Here is a 22,894-nt window from a genome sequence, read left to right on the forward strand (position 1 = left end):
CATCCGCACACTCCCACTTACTGCTTCCCCAACGCCAACTCCCTCACACATTACCTGCTCTCACAGCTCTACCTCCGGACACTCCCATTTACTGCTTCCCCAACTCCCTCACACATTACCTGCTCTCACAGCTCTACATCTGCACACTCCCACTTACTGCTTCCACAACACCAACTCCCTCACACATTACCTGCTCTCACAGCTCTACCTACGCACACTCCCACTTACTGCTTCCCCAACTCCCTCACACATTACCTGCTCTCACAGCTCTACCTCCGCACACTCCCACTTACTGCTTCCCCAACTCCCTCACACATTACCTGCTCCAACATCTCTACCTCCGCACACTCCCACTTACTGCTTTCCCAAAACCAACTCCCTCACACATTACCTGCTCTCACAGCTCTACGTCCGCACACTCCCACTTACTGCTTCCCCAACACCAACTCACTCACACATTACCTGCTCTCACATCTCTACCTCCCCACACTCCCGCTTATTACTTCCCCAACGCCAACTCCCTCACACATTACCTGCTCTCACATCTCTACCTCCGCACACTCCCACTTACTGCTTCCCCAACGCCAACTCCCTCACACATTACCTGCTCTCACAGCTCTACCTCCACACACTCCCACTTTCTGCTTCCCCAACACCAACTCAATCACACATTACCTGCTCTCACAGCTCTACCTCCGCACACTCCCACTTACTGCTTCCCCAACACCAACTCCCTCACACATTACCTGCCCTCACAGCTCTACCTCTGCACAATCCCACTTACTGCTTCCCCAACGCCAACTCCCTCACACATTACCTGCTCTCACAGCTCTACCTCCGGACACTCCCACTTACTGCTTCCCCAACTCCCTCACACATTACCTGCTCTCAGAGCTCTACCTCCGCACACTCCCACTTACTGCTTCCCCAACACCATCTCCCTCACACATTACCTGCTCTCACTGCTCTACCTCCGCACACTCCCACTTACTGCTTCCCCAACGCCAACTCACTCACACATTACCTGCTCTCACAGCTCTACCTCCGCACACTCCCACTTACTGCTTCCCCAACGCCAACTCCCTCAGACAGTACCTGCTCTCACAGCTCTACCTCCGCTCACTCCCACTTACTGCTTCCCCAACACCAACTCCCTCACACATTACCTGCTCTCACAGCTCTACCTCCGCACACTCCCACTTACTGCTTCCCCAACGCCAACTCCCTCACACATTTAGAAACAACGAAGGGATAGGGAGTGATCACAGGACCATACCAATTGTATAATGTAATCAATTATGTAAGTGAGGTAATCAAAAAGATGGGTGCAAACTGTGAACTGAAAAGTGAATCAGAAAAGGGAAGGGAAACACAAATTTTGTCCCTGAAGAAGCTCCTTTGCTGGAGGGAAACGCGCGTTGGACGCGCAATGTTGTCAGTCTCCTACTTGGAGCTGTTTTAATGCAGTGTCTGTAGTCTCCTGGTTTTAACTTTGTAGACCCTAGCAGATAGTTGTTTATTTATTTATTTACTTTCACAGTTTGTGTGCTTGCTTTCCTTGCACTCTATGAGAGGTGCCTTCACAATTATCTTTGTGCTATTTACTCCAGCACTGCTGAGTCTGGTGGTTGTATGTTGCAGTGTCTGTATTATCATTACACTGTATATGTTAACTTCACTATCCAGGCACTTGCACTTCAATACACCAACGCCCCTATTGCAGTGCGTAGCACTGGTCTAACTAGCAAGGAAGCTCTATCTGTGAACAAGTATATATTATCACTACTGGGTCTCATCGTTGCTCCAGAGCGGTTAACACCCTGACTCTTAGCATCCTCTGTCTTTCGTATCCCATCAACACTAAGTGGATATCTGGGACAGCACGACCTAATAGTTAAAGACACGGATGCCAGATATGTCTGATTTAATATATTTTTAATCCACATTGCACATTACTTAGGTAATATATGTTTTAAGATACTTATTAAAAGTTAATTTTTACATTAGTTTGGTGTGCATATAAGTGGATTCTTTTAGGGTGCACATCCATTTTGTGTTTCCCTTCCCTTTTCTGATTCCCTCACACATTACCTGCTCTCACAGCTCTACCTCCGCACACTCCCACTTACTGCTTCCCCAACACCAACTCCCTCACACATTACCTGCTCTCACAGCTCTACCTCCGCACACTCCCACTTACTGCTTCCCCAACGCCAACTCCCTCACACATTACCTGCTCTCACAGCTCTACCTCCGCACACTGCCACTTACTGCTTCCCCAACGCCAACTCACTCACACATTACCTGCTCTCACAGCTCTACCTCCGCACACTCCCACTCACTGCTTCCCTAACTCCCTCACACATTACCTGCTCTCACAGATCAACCTCCGCAAACTCCCACTTACTGCTTCCCCAACACCAGCTCCCTCACATATTACCTGCTCTCACAGCTATACCTCCGCTCACTCCCACTTACTGCTTCCCCAACTCCCTCACACATTACCTGCTCTCACAGCTCTACCTCCGCACACTCCCACTTACTGCTTCCCCAACACCAACTCCCTCACACATTACCTGCTCTCACAGCTCTACCTCCGCACACTCCCACTTACTGCTTCCTTAACTCCCTCACACATTACCTGCCCTCATAGCTCTACCTCCGCACACTCCCACTTACTGCTTCCCCAACTCCCTCACACATTACCTGCTCTCACATCTCTACCTCCCCACACTCCCACTTATTACTTCCCCAACGCCAACTCCCTCACACATTACCTGCTTTCACAGCTCTACCTCCTCACACTCCCACTTACTGCTTCCCCAACGGCAACTCACTCACATATTACCTGCTCTCACAGCTCTAGCTCCGCACACTCCCACTTACTGCTTCCCCAACACCAACTCCCTCACACATTACCTGCTCTCACAGCTCTACCTCCGCTCACTCCCACTTACTGCTTCCCCAACTCCCTCACACATTACCTGCTCTCACAGCTCTACCTCCGCACACTCCCACTTACTGCTTCCCCAACACCAACTCCCTCACACATTACCTGATCTCACAGCTCTACCTCTGCACACTCCCTGTTAGATCTCTACAGATCAGGTCCTTCTAGGGTAAGCAAAACATAACTTCTCCCGGGAGCAACTGAAACGCAACGGATATGGGATGCTTTCAAATACGAGCATACGAGCTCGGAGCTGTAAGAATTCAAGGAGGCTCGTAGTTGAATTCCCACAACTGAGTTTTAATGGTTCACGAAGCAGGATTTATACATAAGGCAGGGACAAAAATACAGTTGTCATCTGTTACAAATATGGGTACACATCTAAATTTACATGTAACCTCTACATAATGCCTTTTCTGTAGATCTTAAAACATTTAACTGCTGAGCAAGAGTAATATACAATGGTGACTTATAAGGCAGCCCTATCCTCTGTAGCCTTGTTTTAACAACATTTGACAGGCACGAAACAGTTGGTCTAAAAGCTATTTACAATAGCCTCCCGTGAAAATAGCAAGGCCAGCGTATTCTGTTTAACCTTATCAATTCCAGAGCTGTCAGAAGACAGTTTTAACCTTACACTCCCACTTACTGATTCCCGAACACCAACTCCCTCACACATTACCTGCTCTCACAGCTCTGCCTCCGCACACTCCCACTTACTGCTTCCCCAACTCCCTCACACATTACCTGCTCCCACATCTCTACCTCCGCACACTCCCACTTACTGCTTTCCCAAAACCAACTCCCTCACACATTACCTGCTCTCACAGCTCTACACTGGCGACACACTTTATTCGAGCTTGGCTAGTCCCACGAATTCGGGTATACCCGGGTGTATTGAGGTTTGTGACTGTTTTCTGCCCGAGTGCATTGAGTTATTTTCCAAGCAGGGATTGAAGCATTTTATTCCCGCTGGCTGCAATACTGCACAGTATATATATATATACTGCATTACAATTCATGAATTTATGCCATCTGGTAGACACACGAAGCATTGCAGCCTATTAAATCCTAATCATTATCATTTAACAGATCAGCCGCCCATCAGCCAGGCATGAACCCAGGCTGGGAAGGCAAATGCAACGGGGCTTGTCAGAGGTGAGGAGTGGCGCATTCCAGGTATCTGCCAGGTACATACCGGGTATTTGCTCGAATAAAGTGTGTCGGTGCAGTACGTCTGCACACTCCCACTTACTGCTTCCCCAACACCAACTCACTCACACATTACCTGCTCTCACATCTCTACCTCCCCACACTCCCGCTTATTACTTCCCCAACGCCAACTCCCTCACACATTACCTGCTCTCACAGCTCTACCTCTGCACACTCCCACTTACTGCTTCCCCAACGCCAACTCCCTCACACATTACCTGCTCTCACAGCTCTACCTCCACACACTCCCACTTTCTGCTTCCCCAACACCAACTCCCTCACACATTACCTGCTCTCACAGCTCTACCTCCGCACACTCCCACTTACTGCTTCCCCAACACCAACTCCCTCACACATTACCTGCCCTCACAGCTCTACATCCGCACACTCCCACTTACTGCTTCCCCAACGCCAACTCCCTCACACATTACCTGCTCTCACAGCTCTACCTCCGGACACTCCCATTTACTGCTTCCCCAACTCCCTCACACATTACCTGCTCTCACAGCTCTACATCTGCACACTCCCACTTACTGCTTCCACAACACCAACTCCCTCACACATTACCTGCTCTCACAGCTCTACCTACGCACACTCCCACTTACTGCTTCCCCAACTCCCTCACACATTACCTGCTCTCACAGCTCTACCTCCGCACACTCCCACTTACTGCTTCCCCAACTCCCTCACACATTACCTGCTCCAACATCTCTACCTCCGCACACTCCCACTTACTGCTTTCCCAAAACCAACTCCCTCACACATTACCTGCTCTCACAGCTCTACGTCCGCACACTCCCACTTACTGCTTCCCCAACACCAACTCACTCACACATTACCTGCTCTCACATCTCTACCTCCCCACACTCCCGCTTATTACTTCCCCAACGCCAACTCCCTCACACATTACCTGCTCTCACATCTCTACCTCCGCACACTCCCACTTACTGCTTCCCCAACGCCAACTCCCTCACACATTACCTGCTCTCACAGCTCTACCTCCACACACTCCCACTTTCTGCTTCCCCAACACCAACTCAATCACACATTACCTGCTCTCACAGCTCTACCTCCGCACACTCCCACTTACTGCTTCCCCAACACCAACTCCCTCACACATTACCTGCTCTCACAGCTCTACCTCCGGACACTCCCACTTACTGCTTCCCCAACTCCCTCACACATTACCTGCTCTCAGAGCTCTACCTCCGCACACTCCCACTTACTGCTTCCCCAACACCATCTCCCTCACACATTACCTGCTCTCACTGCTCTACCTCCGCACACTCCCACTTACTGCTTCCCCAACGCCAACTCACTCACACATTACCTGCTCTCACAGCTCTACCTCCGCACACTCCCACTTACTGCTTCCCCAACTCCCTCGCACATTACCTGCTCTCACAGCTCTACCTCCGCACACTCCCACTTACTGCTTCCCCAACTCCCTCACACATTACCCGCTCTCACAGCTCTACCTCCGCACACTCCCACTTACTGCTTCCCCAACTCACTCACACATTACCTGCTCTCACAGCGTTACCTCCGCACACTCCCACTTACTGCTTCCCCAACACCAACTCCCTCACACATTACCTGCTCTCACAGCTCTACCTCCGCACACTACCACTTACTGCTTCCCCAACGCTAACTCCCTCACACATTACCTGCTCTCACAGCTCTACCTCCGCACACTCCCACTTACTGCTTCCCCAACTCCCTCACACATTACCTGCTCTCACAGCTCTACCTCCGCATACTCCCACTTACTGCTTTCCCAAAACCAACTCCCTCACACATTACCTGCTCTCACAGCTCTACGTCCGCACACTCCCACTTACTGCTTCCCCAACACCAACTCACTCACACATTACCTGCTCTCACAGCTCTACCTCCCCACACTCCCACTTATTACTTCCCCAAAACCAACTCCCTCACACATTACCTGCTCTCACAGCTCTACCTCCGCACACTCCCACTTACTGCTTGCCCAACACCAGGTCCCTCACACATTACCTGCTCTCACAGCTCTACCTCCGCTCACTCCCACTTACTGCTTCCCCAACTCCCTCACACATTACCTGCTCTCACAGCTCTACCTCCGCACACTCCCACTTACTGCTTCCCCAACGCCAACTCCCTCACACATTACCTGCTCTCACTGCTCTACCTCCGCACACTCCCACTTACTGCTTCCCCAACGCCAACTCACTCACACATTACCTGCTCTCACAGCTCTACCTTCACACACTCACACTTACTGCTTCCCCAACACCAACTCCCTCACACATTGTACTGCGCTACAGAATATGTTGTCATGTTCTAAATAAATGATAATAATAATATGGCCAACTACTTGTGACCTTGTGCCTGTCCCGTTAATTCCCTGTGCTTCAAGTGCCAAATATTGCATTGTAACCTCTGCAGTGACGGGACTGGTTTCTGAAACACGTAATGTATTGTGTTGTGTACATTGCAGTGCATTTAAAATAGACATTATTATTATTGCTTGTGTAATACATATTCTCCCCACCCCCCCAATCGCAGATAGAGACCATGTGAGGAGAAGCTATATGTATGTTACCAGGTGTGTGGTGCTTTTACCTGTCAGGCTCACAGGAGCCCTGAGCCTCCGCCACTGAGAGCCTGGGGTGGATCCTCTGGAACGATCTTACAATATACAGCGCCTCCACCTGTGCAGGATTCTAGGAGTGTAGAATGATCCCTGATACAGAATCCACATATTTAAACCACATACACCACAGGTGTATATATAGAAACAGTTTACTTTAGGGGCAAATAAACACATTACACATACATCAACAGCAACCTTCAGTGTCACCCTGAAACACTACTAAGCACAACTATCCTCCGACTCGCAGGTCCTTAACCCCACACTGCATTCCCAAAGTCCTTGTACCCAAAAGTCCCCAAGAGTCTCAAAACCCCACCCATGTGTGGAACAGCGCTGCCCACTAAGATGAGGTGTATGTTTGTGCACTTGGTGATTTGGGGCCAGTGACGTCACGGAACTGATTCGCCCTCATTGGGTGAACCGCTCACGTGACCGGCCCTGCGCTCCCATGAGCGCCGAAACTAGAATGTTCTTTTCGGCTACGCTTCCGCATGCCTGCGGAATCGTGTGCGAGCCCCTGCTAAAGCCGCTGTAATTGCGGCTGCAGGGGCTCACTGCCGAGCGTGAGCACGGGTCAGCGCCTAAGCACTGACCATGCCCACGGCCTAAGGGGCCGTCCCTACAGCAGCACAAACTGAAGGGGAGTTGGGCCTAGCTGGGGCCTAGGGGGTAACCTGGCCTAGTGTAGGAGCATTGCTACCTACACACACCTCCCCTACCTTATCTCAGCACCAACTAACTCGCATGGTCTGTGCGCAACAATGTATCTTTCTTCAGCAGGAGAAGCTGCAAGCCCTATTGGCTGTCTGGCTGCATGTGACAGAGATCATAGGGCAGCCCCCAGAGGCTGCTGGGTGTTGTAGTTCTTTGCCGAGCTCCTTAACATTAGGGCCGCGTGCGCGATCTGTAATGGCCGCCACTGCTGCTAACTGCGCATGTGCAAACTGGGGGATGTCCCTGACTATGGAGCGCCTCTTCTCACTCCCTGTAATGGCCGCCACATCGCGTCTGCGCATGCGCAAGCCTAACGCCAAACGCAAGATGGCCGCCGTGTCGCTTCTGCGCATGCGCGGACTCAAAGATGGCGGCGCCCTGCCACTGATGTCGCCGGGAGCACCCGGCGATGCACTCAACCCTGCAACTGCCCTCACGCTGTCGCAGGTAAGGGAGAGAGTAACAGATGTCTGGGGAGTCAGAGGGGACCTGGCTACACTTGGGTTAGGCAATCAATTTCTTCTTAAGTCACAAGTCTAATACAAACAACATTATGACGCCATATGCATGATGGACAAAGAAATAGGGGGAAATTAACAAATACTTTGGTAATCCTGCAAGACATTTCCGATATTGTTATTGGACACTGTCACGGGAGACCAGGGTTATTAACACCTTTTATACGGGGATCATATGATTGAGCAAGACAAGGAGGTAAAATAAATTGTCATTTATTCCAGGAAAAGATATACAGTACACACAATGGATCACAATTTGCAATGAAAAACACACTTACTGGGATCTGGGCTAACGGACTAAACTTTCCTAGAACTAAATGTTAACAAACGAGTCCTTTCCAGTACTGGGAGGTATTCACAAAAGTCCTGGAACGCAATTCGGCGTGTAATTCCAGCCGCGACCGCTACGTCCCGTTTTCAGAACTTGGCCCCTGAAAAACAGGATTTAGAACATTTCTTGAGTTAAAATCTTCTTAGCCGGCTCGCGTCTATTCCTTCCAGCGCATCTTTACATTTTCTGCTGATGGTTTGGCGCTTAGAATCTGAGGTCCTGATTGGCTGCAAGGTTTCTTATAGGTTTTGGAGTCTCATTCACAAACTACTACAGCCAATCAGCGCGTGGGAATTTCCCTGCCAGCCTATCACCAAGTTACCGGTATACTGAAGCCAGGCGGGCACCTATTTAATTTCTGCTAAGGGGCATGCGCCAACCTGGCACCTCTGCCTCTTAGCATATTGAGCCCCCCGCTGTTCCTGGCTCCGCAAAGTCTGCGGCTGGGCAAATGTTGGCCGGATAGCCCTTTCTGCTATCAGAATGGGGGTACTCGAGGTGTAACTCCTGTACTCCGCCTGCCCTAACACCTTGCCATCCCTGAGGCTTTCAAATCCGGGACCAGAGGAGACCCAGTGGCACCAAGCCTGAAGGCTGTCTGGTCTCTTAGATCCCCGAACTTGGAAATACCGTAGTTCATTCACAGGCTACAAGTTTATACCTGTATCAAATATTAACCTTTAATAAAATATACTGTGACTCTGTATATTGGGTTAAACATGTCTAATTTTTCTTTTCTGGTGTTAGGGATAGAATAAGAATATATACTCTCTACTCTTACCAGCCTTATCCCTGCCACACTGTAAAAACCTGACTTTATCTCATTCCACAAATAAAAACCTTGCAGCTTTATCACATAGCTGGGGCACCCCCTGAACTCCTATACCTGGGTCAGGGTGAAATGGGTATGAACTGAGCATCCCCCTTTATACCAGGGAACCCTGTACTGTTCTGGGGATACCTTGATCCTCTATACCCTTTTTACCTTTCCTGTCTTTGCTAAAGCAGGGAATTCTGGCAGTGAGTCACAAGAACGTTTCCAGGGTAGGATTTTGACCGGAGCACTGTGCTTCAATGTATCGGAGAATCTTACCTGATTCTTGGGTACATCTTTGGGGTATCCCGTAACTCGGGGACCCAGCTACATAGCCACAATCTGACTAGACTTTCTCCGCTAAACCCACCCTGAAACTCCTAGCCCAGCATTCTCTGCATGCTGGCACTCCTGGAAAGGCAAAAACACAAAAATACTGTATTGTTGCATAATTTAGTAGATTCACAGATTCCAGGGGGAGCATAGAGGAAAAAACACAAAAGCACAGAAAATCTAAGTGCAGGAGAAATGCAGGGCGGACGAGTGTCAGCTCCAATCTTGGCTCATATAGAGGGCCTACTTACAAGATGTAAGAGTTTCAACAGCAATATATCATCAAGGCTTTGGCAGTCTATCCAGGGTAGATATGTATCAGCTCAACGTCATCAGAGGAAAAGTGACCCCAGTACTCAGGGAGATGTTGCCCCAATGCAGAGACAGAGGAAAAAGCTACATAGCGCAGATCAACCAGGTTTAAAAGTTTTAATCTAAATGTAAAAATTTGCACTTACAATATATAAGTAAAAAACGGGCATGTCACACTACCATAGTGAGCAGGAGAGACCGCTCAGCACACCAGCTCACCGTCCTGCAGCCACCGATAGATCTCTGTCTCCAGCCCCTGCTCTGTCGCGTCTCCGTGAGTCTGGGAGTCTGACGTCAGATCCGGTTTCACCCCGGTGGCAACCCAGCAGCCTGCGGCTCCTCTTCAAAGCGCTCCGTGTAGCAGAAAGACTCCCACTCAACACGTTTCGCCATGTGATAGTGTCGGCTTCGTCAGGAGCGTCTGACGTGTTGTTGCATAATTTACACACAGTCACAGTAATACATATATGACAGTCTGGTCAAAGAGCTCACACTCTAGGACCTTAGAACTCGGATCAGGGTAACCAAGTGGGCTTAACTTTTATTATTGAGCCTGGTTACCCCCTCACCGTCACAGACACGCAGACTATACATGTAGGGTATCACTCTGATTGGTCTCTCTGTTGCAGTGAAACTGGGGCGATGCCCCGCTATTATCCCTATTATGGCGAAATGTAAGTGGCCTTTCCCAGAGCCAAAGTGTGAGAGTGACAGTGACTGTCCTGGCAAAAAGAAGTGCTGTATTATCTGTGGAAAGAGATGCTGGGACCCTGCACCAGGTAACGGAGCAACATTATCTTCTTGGTTGGTGTGTGAAGTGGGATACTTACTCTGCAGTACACTATTTTTATTTCTTTACACATTAGGAGTCAAACAGCTCAGGGCGCTGTCCTGAAGTTCTCTTGATAACCTGCAGATATGTTTGAAAATATTGTTCCCCGCCTTGGTTGATATAATGTGTGTCTGTCTGTGCAGAGCCCTACGGAGTTTGCCCCGTGAATGAGATGAAGGAGGTTAAGAGCCTGCAGTGCGTTTCTGTCTTCTGTAGCAGGGACGATGACTGTGCAGTGGACGAGAAGTGCTGCATTTCTGGAGACCGCCAGCAGTGTGTGAAGCCTTCCCCGGGTAACAAATAGCGCCGTATCCCTGATGGCCGGAGATGGAGAGTATATAGACATGCTACTTTTCCGTTCCCAGAGCCTGACATTAACTTCTCTTTAAATGAAAGGACAGATTTAAAAGCATCTCTTTTTGCCCGTTCTTGTAGCAAAAAGATTAGAAATTGTATTTTAAACAAATTAAAAACTACTGAACTCTGCTTAGAATTGTATAGTCATACTAACATATTAAATAGGTGTAACGGCAACAGAACCAACATTTCTGCCCCCAATGGGGAAGCAATGGGGATTTAAATGCAGCAATCACTGCTGGGAAACTAGATATTAATTCCTGGGGATTCTGGGAGACTTGGAAAGTACTTGAAGACGCTGCTCAGCGGAATGAAAATAAATGACGTTCTTCTTGATTCCTTATTTAAAATGACTTGTTTCATTAGTGAAACAATACCAAATGTAATGGGTTTTTTTTAATTGGTTGAGCAGTTTTGTAAAATGAGCATGTAGAAGGAGTGATTCAGCTCTCGCTACTGACCTTACCACTACATTTTGTTTTAAATGGGACTTCAAGCTTTGCTGTGAGCAGCACTGAGGGAGCACCGAGGCTTTCCAAGTTTAACATATACTGTACTGCCGTATAACAGACTACGAGTACACTAAGAAATGTAGTGCTGAGCGGTACTGCCGGCATTCAAATAAACTAGCAATGGGAGAATGGTCTCTCTTCTCTGTCTGCAGTCTAGTGACACAGATATCATGCTGATGGAGAATTATGGGTGATACTAAGATGCCTGGGGAAGATGTTGGGAAGTAGATGCTAATTCCAATCTGTGCTTCCTTTGCGATGATCCCTTTGAGATTTCAAGTCACCCAGTGGATTGTGGTCTTATACCATGATGTAGTGTGAAGTCTGAATAGCCATATTGTTCTGGGAGAGATGTAGATTAGTCAGATTTTGTGATACGTTTTAATGGGCACATGAAGAAGTGACCTGTGAGGTTTGGGAAGTTCTGCACACACTATAAAGAAATTCCATTCGGGTCCTGGAAGAGCTACCACCTTCTGTGACCACCCTACACTTCTCCCGGATTTTGGCACCTAGGGAGGTATCCACTGAATGGGATTAATTACGTGATTGCACAGAGACTATACAGTACATGAGCTGTTAAGTACTTCTTCCCTTCATCTCTGATCCAACACTGTCCTCTCTCCACCTTTAGAGGTACAACATGTTTGTCCTGCCTTTGACCCTGCGATCTGTTCCACGGCCAAACCAGGACCTGATCAGTGTCACAATGACAACCAGTGCCCCAGCTCCGAGAAATGCTGCTGCCACAACTGCAGGTGGGAATGTGTCGCCCCTGTGCAAGGTAAGAGAATACCTAACCTACATGTATGAATATACAGTATATATATATATGTGTGCATTATTACGCGTAAACCCTGCCCCCTTTCCCGATTACTTCCATGGTTGCATGCTGAAACACAGCTCTGAGTCAGTTCAAGCTATATATGTAGTAAGACTCACTCTCACTGGGCGCCGCGGTTAAAGAAGATTAAGTCCACGGTACCGGAGACCGTTTCTGCCACTATTGCGCTGCGGGGAGTCAATGCTTCCAAAAAGAAACCCCATAGTGTTAATCATCCCCCCGAAGACAATTAGCTTAGCTACATCTGTAACAGAGTCTATGCAGAGAGATACATCTCACATAATACATATGTAGCCGGGTCACCTGATGGCTAATATTCTGCCCTTGGGCTGGCAGTAAACCCTGGTACAATCAGGTTGCCAGTAGTTGATATCAGATTTTTCCCCTCTGAGGAGCTGCACTTGAGTGACAGCAGGAGGCGGTGACATCAGGCCTGGGCATGACCTATGATGAGCCAGACCTGGCGCCCTCCTCCTGTCAGTACTTAAAGGCAGGACTGCCCTAAATTTGGTTGTTGTCCTTCCCCACTGAGGAAGTCAGATTGCACAGAGGAAAGGCTGAGATTGGGTCTTCTCCTGTCCTCTTCCCACCGGGAAGAGCTAGGATGGCTCTGTGCCCTTGGCCTCAAGTGATGGTCCAGGGACCATCCTTGAGTTAATAGCTGGGAGTAATGTATCGGCAGAACCTGCCTTGTTCCTGTAACTGTACAGAAGAGTAATAAACATGTTCCTGTTGTTATACCTCCTGCCGGGTGCGTGACCATACGGGGGGGAGAGGTAATAAGTTCTACCATGGGAGATCAACTTCAGCTCCTGGAGTCTACGGCAGATGGAGGCGCTGCACTGCTAAGGAGATATGTGGGGTATGGACCCCAGAAGCCTGTTCCTGTGTCCCCACTACCATCGGCAGACGACTCAGCCCTCCTGTTACCAGCAGATATCACCACACGACCCGTAATGGCCACATCTCCCACCGGATGGGGGAAACACTGTTACACATGTCTCTGATAAAGGGTTTTATCAGTTACATTGCTGCACTTTACACGTCAACTGTGAACACAAGAATGGCATGTCCTGTAGTAACCTGGTCTCCCGTGACAATGTCTGTGAATCAGTTGTGTGTGTAGTTTTTGCATTTTTATTAATAAAATCTTAGAGTACTCACAACAATTTCTAAATGGTTCCAGATAAAACATGAAAATGAATACTTAATAATACTATACTTAATAATACTATATTTAAAAAGGGAGCTAGATCACAAACGGGGAATTACAGACCTGTAAGCCTGACTTCAATAGTGGGGAAACTTCTTGAAGGTTTAATACGGGATAATATTCAGGAATACCTAATGGAAAATAAAATTATTAGTAATAGTCAGCATGGATTTATGAAGGATAGATCTTGCCAAACTAACCTTATTTGTTTCTTTGAGGAGGTAAGTAGGAATTTAGATCAGGGTAATGCAGTTGATGTGGTCTTCTTAGATTTTGCAAAGGCTTTTGATACGGTTTCACACAAGATGTTGGTGTACAAAATAAAGCAAATTGGACTCAGTAATAATATATGCACCTGGATTGAAAACTGGTTAAAGGACAGACAACAGAGGGTTGTTATAAATGGAACTTTTTCAGGTTGGGCTAAAGTCGTGAGTGGAGTACCTCAGGGATCGGTACTGGGACCCCTGCTTTATAACTTGTTTATTAATGACCTTGAGGTTGGGATCTAGAGCAAAGTCTCCATCTTTGCTGATGATACTAAATTGTGTAAGGTAGTAGAATCAGAGCAGGATGTAATTTCTCTTCAGAAGGACTTGGAGAGACTCGAAACTTGGGTGGGTAAATGGCAGATGAGGTAGGCAGGTGAGGCAGGTAAATACAGATACATGTAAGGTTATGCATTTGGGATGCAAGAATAAAAAGGCGAATTACAAATTAAACGGGGATATATTGGGGGAATCCTTGATGGAGAAGGATTTAGGTGTGCTTGTAGAGAGCAGGCTTAGCAATAGTGCCCAAAGTCAGGCAGTAGCTGCAAAGGCAAACAAGATCTTATCTTGCATCAAACAGGCAATGGATGGAAGGGAAGTAAACATAATTATGCCCCTTTACAAAGCATTAGTAAGACCACACCTTGAATATAGAGTACAATTTTGGGCACCAATCCTAAGAAAAGACATTATGGAACTAGAGAGAGTGCAGAGAAGAGCCACCAAATTAATAAAGAGGATGGACAATCTAACTTATGAGGAGAGGCTAGCTAAATTAGATGTATTTACATTAGAAAAGAGGCGGCTAAGAGAGGATATGATAACTATATACAAATATATTCAGGGACAATACAAGGAGCTTTCAAAAGAACTATTCATCCCATGGGCAGTATTAAGGACTCGGGGCCATCCCTTAAGGTTGGAGGAAAGGAGATTTCACCAGCAACAAAGGAAAGGGTTCTTTACAGTAAGGGCAGTTAAAATCTGGAATTCATTACCCATGGAGACTGTGATGGTAGATACAATAGATTTGTTCAAAAAAAGGTTGGACATCTTTTTAGATAGGAAAAGTATACAGGGATATACCAAATAAGTATACATGAGAAGGATGTTGATCCAGGAATTAATCCGATTGCCAATTCTTGGAGTCAGGAAGGAATGTATTTTTCCCCTTATGAGACATCATTGGTTTATATGATTCTGGGGGTTTCGGTTTGCCTTCCTCTGGATCAATAAGTAAGTATAGATAAAGGATAAAGTATCTGTTGTCTAAATTTAGCATAGGATGGACGTACGTCTTTTTTCAACCTCATCTACTATGTAACTATGTAATACGAATTAAAACAAATGTTGCCTATAATAGTTGTAATTACTTCAGAAGAGGGCATTATCGGTCATTAATGTACCCCCCCCCCAGGTAAACAAGTTAACACATTCAGATAGTTAATACGGATTGAAATTATATTGTGTTTTTTCATAAATTGAACCATGTTTTTTTTTAAAGAATTATCAGTACAGCTCCAGTCTGCTTTCATACTTTGTGCTGCTATAGAAATGAACGTACAGGTTTGCAGGCTATTTATTAAATAGTTTTCTCTCTACTGTCTCTCTGTTGCAGTGAAACTTGGGCGATGCCCCCTTATTATGGGGTGTCCATGGCCTTTTCCAGAGCCAAAATGTAACAATGACAGTGACTGCCCTGGCAAACAGAAGTGCTGTAATGTCTGTGGAAAGAGCTGCAGGGACCCTGAACCAGGTAAACGAGCAACATCTCCTTCCTGGTTGGTGTGTGCGGTGGGATATTTACTCTGTGTAATGAAAGAAATATAGTATACTACAGTCAACCACACAGTTCAGGACACTGTCCTAAAGTGCTCTTGATAACCTGCAGACATGTTTACAAAACGTCTTACCCTTGTTGGTTTGTGTAACAGGGGAGTTATCCCTGTTCAGGAAATGTGCCTCTGATCCAGCAGTGTGGTGGTTAACTGCTGGTAGTTAATTATCCGACACAACCTGCCTGATTAGTTCTTAGAAAAGCCTGTCTTTTGAGACAGGGAGGGAGATTGTGCCTGAGTCTCACAAGTTGTGAGACTGACCATGGTGACAGATGTCTTGAGCCTGCCAGAAGAAATAGCAGAGCTGCTTGCAAGATACAGGGGAAAACACCTCTAAACCTGAATGCTGACAAATCTGAGGAAAAAGGCAACAACCCAGGAACAGAGAAGACTTTCCCTCCAATCACAAGAAACAGATAAGACTTTTCTTTATAAGACTTTTGGTATATCTGCTCATATCAAGGTATATGTTTGGGGCTGGGAGACATGCTTATCTACAGGAAGTTGTGGACTGCATAGGTTTCACTAGACATACTCCCAAGTGAATAGAAGCTTTGTTTGACCCCTTGTTTGGATGGTTTTCTAATGTTAAGGAAACAGGCGCAATAATAGCCTTATTTAATTTCACCATAATAAGTCTCCATTGCATACCTCTGTGTGCGTCCTCCTACATATGGTTGTCAGAAGTGGGACGAGGGGTGGGCCTTGAAGTTAAAAGGGGCCCGGAGATTGCCTGTGAAATTTTTTTTGTGCTTTTTGCCTACAAACAGTCTGAGCAACATAAACAAAGATCTCATGCAGCAGAGACAGAGTTTAAAGTGATACACACCCAGGCAGGAAATCTACACTGCACTGAAACTTACAAAACCACAGATGGACTCTTTTCCCCGATTCCAAGAGGAGCGAGAGAGAGGCCGTGCTGAAGCAGGTAAACCTTTTTTGACTATCACAAATAAAGTGTAATATGGTCATTGAAATACGTTTTATTCCTTCCAGCTGTAGTCAGGGTTCAAGAAGTAAGTTAGCCCTTAAAAAGGATAGGCGTTTGTTGTTTTCAAATGTTTCGCTGAAGCAGTGAATACAGATGGTGAAACACGAGCGGTACTGATTCTGCAAGTAAAGGCTGCCACACCGCATAGGACTACCAGTTGTGAATGGAGTATATGCAGAAAAGTGTGAAAATTGATTCAAGACTGTGCTGAAGCAGGGGAATTTTCAGTAAACAAGTGCTGAGGGTAAAATTGCCCTACTGGGGAAAAGGAATTGCTGAGCTGTGTAAAAGGTATCCCAAAGTGTGAAGAGTGAATGCCATAATACCCAAAGTTGAGACTGAACACTACTGAACTGAAGGAGAAAACCACATTATTTGGCTGAAGCAGAGGGTTTTGCACCTAGCAAGTAAATGGTGTAAAGCAAACAGAAGTTTTTACCTACCAACTGCACATCCAGTATACCTGATGAGAGAAAATGCATGCATAGTACTGCGGATATTGTAAAACTTACCCAAGAAAAAGAAAAGTCTACAGAGATGCCTGTGAGAGCTACGACCTCTACAAGCAAAATATGCCCACCTGTAGGACTACCACATTTGGGGGTTCTAGCAAATACAGTGGTAACAGCCTGTAATGGACCCTACCCCACGGAAGAGTGGCCCTTCCAGTCCAATAAAGAGGAAGACATCTTTTACGGGGAACCCGAACCGAGTCACACCCACAAAACACCCCAAGAATGGTGGGGGTGCCTGAACTCGGCACAAACCGAAAAGACCGCTCTCTATGATGACGAATATGGTCGACAGGAGAGAGCGCGGGAGCAGCAGCTCATCAAATATTTCTGTCAGCTAAAGTGACTGCAAGAAAAGCCTGGCGTATACAATGAAGCCGCTGAAGTATTAAATAAAGAAGGAGACCCCAGTATTCCGGATCAGACGGAGTCATCCAAAACAAAAAGGCGAAAAAAGAAAAAGAAAGCGGTTCTTCACGTACCATGGAAGGAACAGACACGTCCGGAGATCCTTTGGTGAAATAGGGGGACTGAGATGCCCTGCAGCCTAGATAAAATGGAGAATTTGTCCCGCGAATAATCGAATATCCAGAGGGCCCAAGGCAGAAGTCGTGTACCCCAAAGAAGTGTCTGTCCGGTGCCAACAGTGAGGAACCCTTAACCAGTCATCCCAGGGAAGCAGAGCCAGAACTAGTGAGTGACGATCCCTTGACCAGCCCTGAAGACGCCCTGAAAATTGCCAGGCGTGACTGTGATCTACTCCGGGAACATTTGAAACTTGAGAGGGAAGATAATGATGAGTTACAGAAGACATTGCTCGCAATGTACTCTGAATCTGGAACAGAATTGGACGATCTCAAGACTGAGCTAGATACTACAAACGCTACTATTTCCGCCATGGATGAAAAGCAAAGCCAATCTGATAAAATGATGACTAAGCTGAGGCGGAAGTATGAGGAGGCACTAAAGCAGATGACAGTCTTTCAGCAAGAGGTTCACACTCTTTGCGTAGAGCTGAATGCCGCACAACAGGAGGTCAACAGTGCCAGGACAGAGGTAGACGTATCTCAGAAAGAGGTTCAGACACTCCGCAGAGCACTGGATGCCTCACATCATGAGACCAACTGCTGCCACACAGACCTGGAAGTCTCCAGAAAGGAACTACACAGTCTTACTGAGGAGCTGGACATTTCTAAAGAAACTATTGTCAATATTTATACAGATCTCAAAGTCTCTCAGAAGGATCTTCAGACCCTCAACCTAGAGAAGGAAGTCTCACGCCAGGAGACTGTCATTCTCAAAGCAGATGTGCGTAAATGGAAGAAGGACTGCAAGGAGGCCCTGAATAGTACAAAGACTGAAAAAGGAGAACATTTAAGATTAAAAAGAGAAAACTTAAAACTGGAAGAAGAAAATTTTAATTTGACAGACGAAGTCAAGGAAAAGAATGAAAAGCTGCACGAGCTTAAAGAAATAAATAGACTGTTGGAAGATGAGAAGTTTGAAGCAGAGCCCCGACTGCAGAACCAACTGCAAGGTCTGCGTACGCACCTCCAGATGGCTGAGGAGAAGCAGCGAACTCTGCAGGAAGACAATCTGCAGGCTGTTAAAGAAATACAGGTGCTGCAGGAACGTCTGATTACCCAGTATGTCCCCGCAAAGCAGCATGAGAAACTGAAGGCTACCCTGAACCTCACCAAAGCATCGCTAGATGCCAAGTTTAGAACCCAGGTGACTCGGCACAAAAGGGAGCACAAGAAGGTCCAGAAACTGAAACAAGTAACTGTGGCCCGAGCAAAGAAATTCATAGTGCTTCACAATGCAGTGAAAATGTGGAAGCAAGCTCAGAAAAACAAAGTGTACAGATAAATTCCCTGAGAAGAGACTTGCAAGACGCACTCAAAAAACAGGGATCTCTCGAGGATGAGATTACAGTTCTACAAGGACAAGTATTGACCCTGACTAAGCGTCAGTATCCCACAGCCACAAAATCCCATGAAGACAAGGGTACAGTGAGAGCTGGGAATACCGCTCGTCTGAAAAACAAGGTTACAAAATTTGAACCACCTAAACAAGCACTAGCAAAACCTTCAGCCACTGAACAGGCAACAAAAGAAGGTACACGTGCTGAATCAAAATCAGAAGTATCCTTAGCTGATGAAGCTGAAAAGATGGGACATTCTCTGGAAGTAGATATGGATTTGCAACTTAATCCCAAAGAGGCTGAACTAGCAACTCCATTAAGTGGAAAAAGTGCAGAGAGACAGCTTCCAGAGCGGAAAACTCAAAGGGCTGTTTTTAAATGCTCTGCAACTGCTGCCATACAGTCTACCGGCAATAAAACGAGCACCCGACGCGAGGGAAATCTCATGACCGCGCACGTAGCACAAAGACTATACTTAGAAAAAGTCCTCCTCGAGCGATGGAGGAATGCTGATCTCAAGCACCTTTGGGAGGAGACACGAATGAACTGGAGAAAGGGCTCCGATCCCAGCGGGACTGAGGGTTCTCTTCCTCCATTCACTCTCATTCAAGTCACAGAGATATCTAGAATGAGAGTGGAAGGATGGGCTTTGGCCGTGGCAAGCCCGAGCTTCCCACAAACAGGGGAGGTATGTAACAGGGGAGTTATCCCTGTTCAGGAAATTTGCCTCTGATCCAGCAGTGTGGTGGTTAACTGCTGGTAGATTATTATCCGACACCACCTGCCCGATTAGCTTCTTAGAAAAGCCTGTCTTTTGAGACAGGGAGGGAGATTGTGTCTGAGTCTCACAAGTTGTGAGACTGACCATGGGGACAGATGTCTTGAGCCTGCCAGAAGAAATAGCAGAGCTGCTTGCAAAACACAGGGGAAAACACCTCTAAACCTGAATGCTGACAAAACCTGAGGAAAAGGCAGCAACCCAGGAACAGAGAAGACTTTCTCTCCAATCACAAGAAACAGATAAGACTTTCCTTTATAAGACTTTTGTATATCTGCTCATATCAAGCTATATGTTTGGGGCTGGGAGACATGTTTATCTAAAAGGAGTTATGGACTGCATACGTTTCACTAGACATACTCCCAAGTGAATAGAAGCTTTGTTTGACCCCTTGTTTGGGTGATTTTCTGATGTTAAGGAAACAGGCGCAATAATAGGCTTATTTAATTTCACCATAACAAGTCTCCCTTGCATACCTCTGTGCGCGTCCTCCTAGTTGGTATAATGCATCTGTCTGTGCAGAACCTAATGGAGTTTGCCCCGTGAATGAGGTAAAGGAGGTTAAGAGCCTGCAGTGCGATTCTGTCTTCTGCAGCAGGGACGATGACTGTGCAGTGTACGAGAAGTGCTGCATTTCTGGAGACCGCCAGCAGTGTGTGAAGCCTTCCTCAGGTAAGAAATACCGCAGTATCCCTGGTGGCCGGAGAGGGAGAGTATACTGTATAGATTATAGAGTATAACCAATACCCTGGCACACAGGTGAGAAATACCGCAGTAACCCTGGTGGCCGAAGAGGGAGAGTATATACACTATAGAGTATAACCAATACCTTGTCACTCATCTAATTTTCATATAAATAGAATGGTATTATTATCATCATTTATTTGTTTGTCACTAACATATTCCGCAGCGCGGTACAATGTGGGAGGGAGAACAATAAAAATACAAACTGAGACAATAGTAAGGAGGTCCCTGTCCCTAGAACCTGCTCTGGCCCCGGGGGTCTGAGGAGAGGTTTTAAAATCACTACCATAGATGTTCATTCTTCGTCCAACTCCAGTTAAAGTAGCAATGACCCCATACACCTGTATGCTGTGTATACCATGCTATGTGTGTACTAATACTCTGAGACATGGCGGGGGCTGAGCTGCTCCCCTCCCAAACACCTGTATGCTGTGTATACTATGCTATGTGTCTGTACTAATACTCTGAGACATGGCGGGGGCTGAGCTGCTCCCCTCCCAAACACCTGTATGCTGTGTATACCATGCTATGTGTGTGTACTAATACTCTGAGACATGGCGGGGGCTGGGCTGCTCCCCTCCCAAACACCTGTATGCTGTGTATACCATGCTATGTGTGTGTACTAATACTCTGAGACATGGCGGGGGCTGAGCTGCTCCCCTCCCAAACACCTGTATGCTCTGTATACCATGCTATGTGTGTACTAATACTCTGAGACATGGCGGGGGCTGAGCTGCTCCCCTCCCATACACCTGTATGCTGTGTATACCATGCTATGTGTGTATACTAATACTCTGAGACATGGCGGGGGCTGGGCTGCTCCCCTCCCAAACCCCTGTATGCTGTGTATACCATGCTATGTGTGTGTACTAATACTCTGAGACATGGCGGGGGCAGAGCTGCTCCCCTCCCAAACACCTGTATGCTGTGTATACCATGCTATGTGTGTGTACTAATACTCTGAGACATGGCGGGGGCTGAGCTGCTCCCCTCCCAAACACCTGTATGCTGTGTATACCATGCTATGTGTGTACTAATACTCTGAGACATGGCAGGGGCTGAGCTGTTCCCCTCCCAAACACCTGTATGCTGTGTATACCATGCTATGTGTGTACTAATACTCTGAGACATGGCGGGGGCTGAGCTGCTCCCCTCCCAAACACCTGTATGCTGTGTATACCATGCTATGTGTGTGTACTAATACTCTGAGACATGGCGGGGGCTGGGCTGCTCCCCTCCCAAACCCCTGTATGCTGTGTATACCATGCTATGTGTGTGTACTAATACTCTGAGACATGGCGGGGGCAGAGCTGCTCCCCTCCCAAACACCTGTATGCTGTGTATACCATGCTATGTGTGTGTACTAATACTCTGAGACATGGCGGGGGCTGAGCTGCTCCCCTCCCAAACACCTGTATGCTGTGTATACCATGCTATGTGTGTGTACTAATACTCTGAGACATGGCGGGGGCTGAGCTGCTCCCCTCCCAAACACCTGTATGCTGTGTATACCATGCTATGTGTGTACTAATACTCTGAGACATGGCGGGGGCTGAGCTGCTCCCCTCCCAAACACCTGTATGCTGTGTATACCATGCTATGTGTGTGTACTAATATTCTGAGACATGGCGGGGCTGAGCTGCTCCCCTCCCAAACCCCTGTATGCTGTGTATACCATGCTATGTGTGTACTAATACTCTGAGACATGGCGGGGGCTGAGCTGCTCCCCTCCCAAACACCTGTATGCTGTGTATACCATGCTATGTGTGTGTACTAATACTCTGAGACATGGCGGGGCTGAGCTGCTCCCCTCCCAAACACCTGTATGCTCTGTATACCATGCTATGTGTGTACTAATACTCTGAGACATGGCGGGGGCTGAGCTGCTCCCCTCCCAAACACCTGTATGCTGTGTATACCATGCTATGTGTGTGTACTAATACTCTGAGACATGGCGGGGGCAGAGCTGCTCCCCTCCCAAACACCTGTATGCTGTGTATACCATGCTATGTGTGTGTACTAATACTCTGAGACATGGCGGGGGCTGAGCTGCTCCCCTCCCAAACACCTGTATGCTGTGTATACCATGCTATGTGTGTGTACTAATACTCTGAGACATGGCGGGGGCTGAGCTGCTCCCCTCCCAAACACCTGTATGCTGTGTATACCATGCTATGTGTGTGTACTAATACTCTGAGACATGGCGGGGGCTGAGCTGCTCCCCTCCCAAACCCCTGTATGCTGTGAATACCATGCTA

The 22,894-nt window shown here is 47.2% G+C and overlaps 1 protein-coding gene across 2 annotated transcripts in view; it reads left to right on the forward strand.

Annotated features, from left to right (window-relative positions):
- LOC142492553 (uncharacterized) overlaps nucleotides 1-22,894 on the forward strand; it is a 120,103-nt gene that overhangs the window by 19,124 nt on the left and 78,085 nt on the right. For both annotated transcript variants that reach the window (XM_075595252.1, XM_075595253.1), the window contains exons 3-7: nucleotides 10,449-10,598; nucleotides 10,795-10,944; nucleotides 12,155-12,304; nucleotides 15,468-15,605; nucleotides 20,415-20,564. In XM_075595252.1, the coding sequence (XP_075451367.1) occupies nucleotides 10,449-10,598; nucleotides 10,795-10,944; nucleotides 12,155-12,304; nucleotides 15,468-15,605; nucleotides 20,415-20,564 (738 nt within the window). The remainder of the gene's footprint in view (nucleotides 1-10,448; nucleotides 10,599-10,794; nucleotides 10,945-12,154; nucleotides 12,305-15,467; nucleotides 15,606-20,414; nucleotides 20,565-22,894) is intronic.

Source organism: Ascaphus truei, chromosome 4, assembly GCF_040206685.1.
Source record: "Ascaphus truei isolate aAscTru1 chromosome 4, aAscTru1.hap1, whole genome shotgun sequence".
Lineage (NCBI taxonomy): Eukaryota > Metazoa > Chordata > Amphibia > Anura > Ascaphidae > Ascaphus > Ascaphus truei.